Here is a 12,055-nt window from a genome sequence, read left to right as displayed (position 1 = left end):
TAGACTAAACAATCTAATAATATAATAATTATGTATTTAAATTGTAAGATACATTGTGTTTTCATGCGATGTCCAAGTTTTATCCACAAAGGTTTATCCACAATGAAGTTATAGGGGGTCAAAAAGAGACGGTCGAGGTCGAGAAAAGGATAGTACGGCCGTGCCGCTTTTTTGCTCGACTTGGAGGGGGCACTGCCGTGCCCCCAGATGTAGTATCTAATTTTCGAAAATGAATCAATTAGGGGCTTATTTTCAAAGTATAAAAATGGATTATAAAAATCGAAAATGTTAGGTTAGTCGCCCCCTTAAATATATTTGTTTACGGCCTCTATCACGACCTAAAAGTCTAAATCTGTATATCAAACAGTTAACTATTAATAGCAATATACTATTTGCAGCAAGTAGCTGATAGCCTAGATCAGATTGACCCAAGTCGCTGTCCATCAGTCAGCAGTTAACGCACACGACATGTCTTCAATTGACTCTAATGCTCACAACAGGCTCGATTAAACTCCATTACGTACAATGTACTTTAATAAAATCTATCATTATATTTGACTTTACATGTTATGCTATGCTAAAGAAGCTGTAGAGCCAAGCTTCTGACTCTAACAAGTTCTTTTTAAGTCTTCGCGAACTCTATAAAAATTCGTTGTAGGTACTACTTGTTAAACTAATATGTATTATGTGGTACTACTACAATTTTATAGGCCAATAATATTTGATTGAAGGGCTAATGGGAATGTACCATAATGGAACAGCCATATTATGTATCAGTTTGTAAAGTTAAGGGATTATAGAGACAAAGCTTAACTCTACATGACTTTTTGTAAGTTATATAAATTATAACCTCAACTTGGCAACATTTTCAAGTCATCGTTGCCTGCATATGCTTAGCGTTCTCATCATTCATTGTGACCAACATGACGTACAAGAGTAGGTTTTTATAAATATCAAAGTACCTTATGTCCTTTTCCTGGACTCAAAGTATCTTCATAGTTCATACCCAGCAAAATCAGTTAAGCGGTTTGGACGTGAAGAAGTACAAGACAGACATACCCACTTTCCCATTTATAATATTAGTATGGAAGTATGGATTACTCATTACAGACTTTAGGTAGGATATCGTAATAGAATCGTAATCATAACACCTATTCATGATTTGTTGTGGTCTGTCCCATTGTCGTGGATAATGAGTAAAGGCTCTCCTACAAAGGCGCATTATTATTGGTCGATAATATCGCATGCGGTATTGCGATAATGCGTCAGGATTCCTTGCACACGGCTGCGTTTTTATCGTCCGATATTTTTTACGAGAGAGCGCCGATATTATCGCAGGTATGTGTACGGTCGTTTGCGTCCTCATATAAAATATTCTAAAACCCATCCTACTACAAAATGTACTGAAAACAGATATCGCAATAACGCATGCGATATTATCAACCGATAATAACGCGCCTGTGTGGGGGAGCCTTAATGGTCGCGGGCCATAGTATCGCAAATATATTAGATGTTTGTTAGATAATCGAGAGGGGCGTGGGGGCACAAGGTTGCGGGCAGCGGGGCGTTCGGGAAGGACACGGGCCAAGGCCCTCCGCCCACGCCGCCCGCGCCGCCCGGCCCCGGTAAGACCTGAGCAACCACGCTCCCATATACTACTATCAGAGAAGTTAATTCCTAGGCAGATGGGGGATGCCGCCCCTAAACCGTGGGCTATAATAACGGCCTATTTATAAATCCGGGGCTGGTCATATTTTGATGGTATTGCATATTTATATTTCATGCAAAGGTAGCCTCTTTCGACTAAAGAGCACAGATTCAATTAATCTATGTGTTAAAGACACCACTTTACCAATTTTGGACGTACACGGTTTTAGTAGAGCTTATCACAATATTATGTAGATCAAGACGTAGTATTTTCACAAAATCAAATGAAAGAAAATTCTCTTCTCCAGTCCTATTTGTTACTTATTAAGTGAACCACCTTCTTATAGTAAAATATTAGACGCCTACGGCCTACTGTATATTAAATTGTACAATGTTACATATTTTCACAACCTGCAATAATTTTCTCTGATTCGAATTCGCCAGTTATTTCAAGATTCCGCTAAACTTTCAATTCGAGACTTCGTTATTCGGAGGAGCCAAGCGTGAATTTTATGTGGGCGTCAGGAGATTTGATTCAGGCGTAGTCGAAGGGCGAATTTAATGGAGTCCTTGCCGTCGAGGACACGGGGGCGGCGGGGTGGCGGGGGCGGGGGCGGGGGCGGCACGTTCATTGAGAGCGGTGGATGAATGAGCGCGGTGAGTCACCGGATCGATGCTGCCCCCTCCCCCCGCGCATGCGCCGCGCGCCCGGCCTCGCTGGCCCGGCCGCGACGACGATGCTCAGCTCTATACTGAATGTATAGGCTACTTCCTAGGACCTAGTTGATGTTTGGTCTACTTATGTAATGTGAAATGTCACATAAAGCCGGAAGATAGTTTTAAGTTGGGATAAAAATACGTTATACGAATTACGATATAAGTACCTAAAATGTAGCGTAATTTGCAAGTTCTTACTGACCCTAAGTAAAGCAAACTGGTAACAACTAACAGCTTACAGGCTACAGCAACGAATCCATAAATAGAATTATGTATTAAGAGGATACACCAGGGGCTAGAGAAATGAAAAAAAAGTACTTGTAATATCTATTGCTGTCTCCCTTACCTCAAGCCTATACCGCAGAACGCGATAGAGACAACTGCAGAAAATCCAGAAAATCAACGATTCGTTGTCCCCTGATTCCTTCTCCAAAACTTAACCGATTTAAGTAGTTTTTTCATTAAAGATTAAAAAAAGGATTGAGCTGTGTTCCTATGTTTTGCTTTTTTTTGTATAATCTAGCCAAATCTGTTTTCTGGACGTTTGAACACAGCGGAAAATCTGGCCATTTTTTTGGGTTTTTGAACGTTCATATCTTATTTAATAATTAAATTATGAAAAAAAAGAAAACATAGGGACATTGTATTAGTGGCCATAGATATTCAGGAAAAAAATTATAACTCTACTAGCATTATCCAGGGAGGAAACAGGGGACAACGTTTGTATGGAAAAAAGGGCGGTGTGGACTCCTCTTAATAATAAGATTATTATTTCTGACGCTATTGTCTTAAAACTTAAAGACAATAGAGCCCCAAAATATCCAAGTAAAACATGTTAACAAACAATATGTACATATAAGCTACAAACAACATTGTAATTTCTCCAGATTTTGCCTCGAGTCCGTTATTAACTCGTTAACTCGTGAAAACCAAGGTGGTTTAACTTTATTATTGGTCGTTCCCAAACTTTTATAGCTACTGAAATGCCGAAAATCGGTATCACAAGTTATTCTGCAGCTTCCTTTGTGAAGTAAAGAAAATTCATATTTCCGAACTTGGCTTTCGAAGCTTGAACATTTGCCAAGTCCCTCCGGCGCGCACACGTGCGCCATCGAGTCAATATTCGATATATGTGCGGGATCGGGAAGTCGTTCCACGGAATTATCGTTCGGAATAGCACGGTCCGTAAACAGAGCAACCGGACACCGCGGTACCGAGCATCCTTGAGCATCGATGCATCGACAGGGTCTGCTGGGTGCGAATATAATGTGTCGAGAGCGACATTTCCATGACAATGCCGCTGCCGGCCGCGGCAGGAAGCCGGCCTGCTGGCGGAAACGGTGACGCGCCGCGGTAGATTATATTAGCCGGTCTCATCCGACCGATTGTTTATTGATTCGAACGTGCCTGCAATGTAAACGATCGAATCTACCGACGCCCGCTTCCGCAGGACTTTCTGCGTCAGATGCATTTTCTTTAAAGTTTCTTAAAAATCTTGACATAAACTCTATCATTACGTAGCACGGATCTTTCTACGTACTGCTACTTTTTATGTGAATTTCTTTTAAAAAATACCTGTTCAATATAAGAAAGGGTTTCAAGGTCGATTCGAGTTTTCCCGCATGACCTTGACGCGGAATACCTTGCCTTGAGAATAACAACGACAATAAATGGTTCCATATTTTATTTTTAAGGTGGTAGGCATTATTTAGTGCAATTTGTAAAGTGCTGTTTTACTTTTGATAACATTTTAAAAGGGACATGTACCATTTCTTACTAACATACCAGCTGATAAATACTAACACAAGAGCTGATGATTTTCTTTACCCCAGTGCTTTATTGTCCTCAGGCGATTTCGCGGAGTTCCGGCGCGCGTACCCCGAGTGGTGCAGCGAGGCCGGCGCCACGCACGTGCCTCATCTGCCACTAATGGGATTGCGGTGAGAACATTTCATATTATGTCTCCAAGGAACATCTGAATCCAAGTTCACCTGGTCTTTGCTAGTGTAAGTTCCTATAAATTGTGTATAGGAAGTAGTAGTGCTAGGCATTCTACGAGAAATAATACTTAGAACTTAAGACCTGCTTGAAAAGATTTGGAAGTTATATTCGCGCCTTATTGTGATAAAACATCAGAAAACTCCTCCATGGTTGGCGCATTTGTCGTCTCGTCTCGTTAAACGTCTGCTCATGTCGTCGTCTTATTTGCTATTTGTCGACATTTATACCACAAAAAAACAACGACAGCTCTATGACAGAGTTGTTGACGTCGGTGTATCTAATAAGGCTCGTCGCTGCCCACTCCCGCGCAATTAACGAACCAGCAGAACTGGCATGCGTGGGAATACGATTTCATGCGCAACTTTTTCTCCGATAGCCCGTCTATCACGGCAAAAACTTGAATGTCAGACTGGTCGTTCCGTTGACTGGACGTCGTTTGCTTTCTAGAACCCAACAAATGTACCTCCACTACTGTTAGATTCACATCTTTATTTCAATCGTATAACCTTCACAGTTTGTTTCAGGAACCTACAAGGGTCTGTGATACTACAGCCACTTGTATTGACAACATATTTACTAATCTTATTCCTGATAAAAAAGAAATAATAAAGCTAAGTTTTGATCACTGTGGACAAATAGCTTCTTTTAATATGAAATGTGACAGTGACGCGAAGAAAAATCTAGTGTTTATTCCTGTGACCACAAAACGTATTGAGCAATTTAGAAGTAAATTAAATTCAAATATCCATTTATTGGATAGGTCACATAGCTCTGATGAAGTTTTTAACAAATTATTCAAGGTGATAAGAACTCAATTTAATTCAATATTTACTTCTAAAACGGTTAGACTACTAACTCTCCAGAAACTCCAGAGATATTATTGATACCTTTAAATTGTTGAGTATTAAAAATACTGCTGATCTCTGGGGCATGTCCACAAAAATTATTAGATCAATAATTGACATCGTAGCTCCTCATTTAGCAATGATTTTCAATGACTGTATAAAAAATGGTGTTTTTCCTGACTTAATGAAGCATAGCAAGATTGTTCCTTTATTCAAAGCCGGAACTAAATCGGATCCCACGAATTTCAGGCCTATAAGTATCAATTCTACCGACCTTTAGTAAAATATTTGAAAAAAATATCTTAAAACAATTACTAGTACATTTTAATTCAAATAATTTACTACATGATAATCAATACGGATTTACTAAGGGCCGATCCACAACGGATGCTGGTATAGGACTTCTTTGCAGTATTTTTGAGGCATGGGAGGAGTCGCAGGATGCCTTAGGTGTGTTTTGCGATCTCTCCAAAGCCTTCGATTGTGTTGAGCATGCTACATTGATCAGGAAATTGCGCCACTACGGAATTAAAGACTCTGCTCTCAGCCTTTTGACTTCTTACCTTAAAAATAGGACTCAAAGGGTTGAGGTAAATAGTAAAAGGTCCAAAGGAACCAAAATAGAATTAGGTGTCCCACAGGGATCTATATTAGGCCCATTTCTTTTTCTCATCTATATAAATGACTTACCTTATCTAGTTAAGGGTAATAATAATGAGATAGTGCTTTTTGCTGATGACACTTCACTTATTTTTAAAGTGAAGTGACAACAGTCGAACTACGACGAGGTAAACAGTGCTCTCTCAAAAATAGTACATTGGTTTAATGTTAATAACTTACTTTTAAATTCTACTAAATCTAAATATATAAAGTTTACTTTGCCCAATGTTAGGCAAGTCCAAACCAATGTAGTATTTAATGATGAGAAGATGAATTTAGTAGACAACGCTGTATTCTTAGGTATTAAACTTGATAGTAAATTACAGTGGGGTCCTCACATGTTAATCTTGCAGGTAGGCTCTGCAGCATATGCAGTCAGAAAAATTAGAAAAATTTCTGACGAAGACACGGCACGATTAGTATATTTTAGTTATTTTCATAGTAAGATGTCGTATGGAATCCTTTTATGGGGAAACGCTGCCGACATTAATACAATATTTGTGCTGCAGAAGCGAGCCATACGTTCTATTTATAAAATGTCTGCTTTAGAATCTCTGAGAGATAAATTTAAAGAAATTGGTATTCTAACTGTTGCTTCTCAATACATTTTGGATAATGTAATATATGTTAGAAAAAATATAAGTAAATTTAAAGTTAAAAGTGACATTCACTCTAGGAATACTAGAAATAAGCACAAACTAGATATGCCGGTGATCAGACTTAGTAAAGTCAGTAAATCTTTTAAAGGTCAATGTATACGCCTTTACAACAAAATCCCAGAAAACGTTCAAAATCTTTCCATTAATAAATTAAAAAAAGTAGGTAAAGAACGTTTGTATGCCAAAGCCTATTATAAGGTCAATGATTTCATAAACGATGGCACACCTTGGGAGTAGGATGGCTTCTTGCAAGGCTACTTCTTCATTATTATAGGACTTACAATTATGTATGTGGATATATATTTAGTTACAAAATTGTAAACTTTATTTTAAAAGATTAATTTTTTTCTCACTTTTTTTGGTAAAAAAGTGGGCCCCGTGCGAGTTTCTTACGCCGGTTCTTCTCGCCGGGTTAGTTCCCGAACCGGTGGTAGGCATCATGTGGGACATTCTGAAAACATTGATTTTAAATTTATTCAGAAATAAAACAATTTTGATTTTGATTTTATATATGACAGCTAATACGTGGGTTTTGCAAATTGCAGTGGACATATTACTGGGTGTATAAAAGTCGTTAAAGACTGCAGGTTGTAAAAACATCCTCGCTAAATAAAATATCTGATAAATTTACAATTCAGGTTCATTTATCTTATCTTATATCTTTAAACGAGCAATTCTTGTATATAATAATATATAATTGGAATCTCGGAATCGGCTCCAACGATTTTCATAAAATTTAGTATATTGGGGGTTTCGGGGGCGATAAATCGATCTAGCTAGGAATCATTTTTAGAAAATGTCATTTTATTCGTGTTTTATCGAATACCGAGCAAATGTCGGTCAAATAGCTAGTGATTATAAAATATTACGTTTTTTTTTTTTCACTTTTGAGTTGAATCAGTCGTTTGATGAATGAGTGCTTACTGCTTACTATATGATTGATCGCGTGTACTATCTTAATTCTTAATCGTTTTGATTACATTAGTGTTTCTAATAATTATTGGTCAATTGGTCAAGTAGCAAAGTGATCAATTGATTAGAATTTAGATTGTTACTCCAATAAACATAAAAATACCTCACCCAAACGAAAATCAAACAAGTTAAACCATAAAATAAATGTTTAAAGTTAAAATAAAATAAAAGCGTTTCTTCGAATTCGCGCCGTCGAGCGTCTCGGGTGGAATAATTGAGTAAGTTTTCCTTCTCTAAACGGATCTGTTCGAGTCGGTGAGCCTCCTGCCTTCCTGATTGTTGAACGGAATTAGACAACCGTGGGCGTACCGTAAACATTCACGGAACATCAAAATTATACAAACATTTTAATGTATAACAAAGGAATTTTGTTTTAACAGGTTTCAATGAAATCGTATAATAAGCAAAAGATGACGGTGTATCTCGAAATAGATATAATTTTGCTTGAAAAGACGATGGCCTCGATTGGTTCTTTTAATTGGTACATTTTCGTGTTAACAGATTCTAGGTCGCGATTATTTACTAACTTTTATTTACTAGTAGGTACATAAACTGCATAAAATTTTCTGTCAAACCGCTCATTCAAGTTGAGTCATGATTATGTCACTGATTGTAGCCGTTAGTCTATACTAATATTATAATTCTGCAGAGTTTGTTAGTTTGTTTGAACGCGCTAATCTCAGGAACTACTGGTCCGATTTGAAAAATTCTTTCAGTGTTAGATAGCCCATTTATCGAGGAAGGCTACAGGCTATATTTTATCACGCTAAGACTAATAGAAACGAAGAAATAGAGGAAAATGTGGAAAAAACGGGGGGAAATTATTTGAAAGGGCTTATTTGAACGCGCTAATCTCAGGAACTACTGGTTCGATTTGAAAAATTCTTTCAGTGTTAGATAGCCCAATGATTGAGGGAGGCTATAGGCTATATTTTATCACGCTAAGACTAATAATAGCGAAGAAATAGAGGAAAGTGTGGAAAAAACGGGGGAAATTATTTGTCCCTTACAAATTATTTGAACGCGCTAATCTCAGGAACTACTGGTCTGATTTGAAAAAATCTTTCAGTGTTAGATAGCCTATTTATCGAGGAAGGCCATAGGCTATATTTTATTATTCTACGACTAACAGGGGCGAAGAAATAGAGGAAAATGTGGAAAAAACGGGGGAAATTATATGAAATTGCTTATTATCTTAAGATTCTTAAGAACTACTGGAGCAATTTTTTATGTTATTTGGCAAACATGAAGAATAGACTACGTTAAGGGACATAGGCTATTTTTTTGCGGAAAAATGTACGGTCGCGATAAATTCCTAAATAACGCAAGCGAAGCTGCGCGGAACATCTATATATAATAAAATCGTAGGAAAGTCAATGCTGTACATTGAATTTATGAAATATTTTTGTACAATAAATAATACTTGGGACGTGATCTACTATACTAACGCGGACGAAGTCCCGGGCAACAGCTAGTAATGAATGTAGCGGCGCAAATAGGTGACTTTGCAGTTAGTTGTATTCTCAGTATCCTTAAAGATTATATTATAGATATCTGATAACTAGTCTTCATATTTAGCGTGCCACAAGAAACGTGAATGAAACATTTTCATTTGTAAATGTAGAACGATAATATCATTTTCAATTAAGTAGATACATGTTTTCCTCGTATGTTTGCCTTTTGTAGATTATTATTGAATCAGTACATAACTTGGTACAACTAATATATTATATTCTGTGACATAACTAATAAGTAGACATTGCCCGTAACTTCGTTACGCTGAAATTCAATTATCACGCAACCGGGATAAAATCTAATCCTTTCTTCTGGACTATGAGTATCTTTTCATTATAATCGGATCAGAGGCGGCTATGGCGAAAAGGTAATACCACAATAGACATAACTACCAGTAGTTCGACTGCAAAGAAACGAACAGGTTTCAATATCTGTCAAATTCGTCGGGTTTCACTAGGATTATGAACGGAATGTGCCTCGCGCTGGCTGATATAATTTATTTTTAAATATTTACAATAAAGATTTCAAAATTGGATTCTGTCAATTTTAATCGCATGTGCCAAAACACAAACAACAATACGACCAAAGAGGAACACGTCCAGCGAGTACCTATGTCGTAGTTTTAAATTCGTAGGTAACAATTTAACAACCCTGGCGACCATTTTCGTCATTATACGTCAAATTTAAAAATTTCAACATCAGTTCTAAGTCGGCATAGGTACTCTATAATTCTGTCTACTCTGGTAATTACATAATTTATTATGTAGACAGAATTGACAGATACACTTTAGCACTTTAGCAATCTCCTACTCCTCCTTTCGCTGCGGGTCCCAAGAATTTAGCTTGTCCCTCGGGCACCCCTGACGGCCTGAGATCACATCAAAGGGTTTTCGTGGTTGGTTGCCACTGTTGACACAGGAGTTGCAGTGGTGGGAATGTGTGGTGGGCCTTTTGCCCGTTTCAAAAGATACACTTTAGCCTACGACTAATAAAATTAAGCCGATCTAGTACTTATCTAGTGTAATTAATAACTATCAACTATTCGTTAGTGAGTGGACGATCTATTCATTATAATATTATGTCATTTACTCGTGCCGGCTGCGGTATCGCGACTGCCATTCACGCTAAAGCTAATCACAATGTTTCATTCATATTTAAACATTTTTTGTTCCGTCAATACTCAATAGTAGTCATTCAACAATCAGCACACAAACTATGATCACGAAAATGTTTTGCGGAGTTTATGAATTAAATACTTCACGTTAGTTGTTATGCAGGCTGCAGATCACCTGTTTATATTCTGACAAAAGATGATCTATGCGTCGGAGGAGCATGTAAAAAGTCGGTCCTGACTCCTGACTCCTGCGCCTGATCTCTCGCCAGTCGTGTGACTTGTTAGTGTCCCGTCCCACTGGACTATGAGAGTACTTATAGGAATAGTGAGTGCTCTTTTGTGTACTGCGCACACACTTGGGCACTATAAAATTACTCCTTCGCAACTGGCATGATTTCAATGAAACCGGCCACCGTCACCGAAACGTGTGAGAGTTATTATTATTTGTTACCCGCAACGAACGGTTAAAATAGGGAACATTGCGGGAATCGTAAATCTTCCCGTGATAAATAGTAGCCTATGTCCTCCTACTTGCACATGGTCTGTCCTACATATTATATCATGTGCTAAATTTCTTCAAAATCTGTCCAGTATTTACTCAATTTATCCTATTCAATGCAAACAAAACCTACCTCTTTGTAATAACGGCGAATAATGAGTTCATAGATGGAGCATGCAATGAGTACAGTTGTATAATGAGTGCATTGATGACGCAGTGCAGAGTCATGAAAGAGTTTAGTTAACCTCATTCATCACTCGAGGGGCTTGCTCACTGCTCACTGCTCGCGGGTCGGGGCAGCCTCGTTCATTAATACTGTCGCTGTCGGTATTGCTCTTAGTGCTGAATAATGAATTAATATTATAGCATTTTGACGTCAAGTAAATACTAAATAGCAATAAAAGAGAATTCTCGAGATCCTTGAGTATGCAATTGTTATTACGGAGTATGCGTTAATTTTGTTTTATGAAAAAATAAGGATATTTTTGAAAATATTGAGGATGCAATTTTACGTCCTTAATTGAAAAGGGATAAAGAAAATACTGTTTATTGTTAATTAACTTACAACAACGTGCACGACAATATTATACCAAATTAATAATTACTTATTGATAACCACTCAGAAATCAGAATCATACTGTAAATTGCTGGTTTTAAAACTTTTCCTTCCTGGTACAAATGCAAAATATGTATTATTATAACTGAAGACTTTCTAATTTACGCTAGATAGAGTTTGCACAGCTAGAGTTTGCACAGCAAAAAAATGCATTCGATTACTGCATCAATGTAACATGGCGGCCTGCGCTAGAGAAATGTAACTTTGAATGGCGGCTTCATTCATTCCTCCTCACACGGAACTCACTGTTACAATCGAGTTTTTGCGATGAACTGCTGTAACTCTATGCCTATAGCAATAAACGCCAGATTCGCCTGGCAAGACGCGCTGATATCTGTCAATGGACTTCCATTCTCTCCGAAGACCTTGTTAGTGCAATGATCCGTAACTCACTCTGCTTGCTTTCCATATTTGCTAATTTAACTTGTTAGCGTATCAAAATCTGTTTCTTGGGATTTTTTTTTCGATCTTTAGCGTTCATTTTCATTGCTACCCTTTAATTTTTCTCTTTTTCAAATTTTCGTGGATTTTTCGTGTACACGTGTAAAAAGTTACTGGATTAATGAAAGTCTTATTATTCTATTTTCGGTTCTCCTGTAGACATAATAATTACTATTGGCGAATTATTTAGCACGCCCACCGTTGGAAATGGGAATCCTTTTAACATAATTTGTACTAAAAATAGCGTTGATATAAAACGTCGCCGCCCACGCCGCACGCAGCCTCGGCCACGTGGGACGAAAGTGCTTAAACCTCCGAATTGTATTGTTATACTTAGCAAAAAGATCTCGAGTAAGGATACCCGCGTGG

The 12,055-nt window shown here is 37.7% G+C and overlaps 1 protein-coding gene across 2 annotated transcripts in view; it reads left to right on the top strand.

Moving 5' to 3' along the window:
- The window catches only part of LOC121731348 (dual specificity protein phosphatase Mpk3-like), a 46,076-nt gene that overhangs the window by 8,565 nt on the left and 25,456 nt on the right, over positions 1 to 12,055 (top strand). For both annotated transcript variants that reach the window (XM_042120748.1, XM_042120749.1), the window contains exon 2: positions 4,214 to 4,304. In XM_042120748.1, the coding sequence (XP_041976682.1) occupies positions 4,214 to 4,304 (91 nt within the window). The remainder of the gene's footprint in view (positions 1 to 4,213; positions 4,305 to 12,055) is intronic.

This window comes from Aricia agestis, chromosome 10 (assembly GCF_905147365.1).
Source record: "Aricia agestis chromosome 10, ilAriAges1.1, whole genome shotgun sequence".
NCBI classification, from domain to species: domain Eukaryota; kingdom Metazoa; phylum Arthropoda; class Insecta; order Lepidoptera; family Lycaenidae; genus Aricia; species Aricia agestis.
Note: the sequence above shows the minus strand (reverse complement) of the source record. Positions and strands in the feature narration are given on the sequence as shown.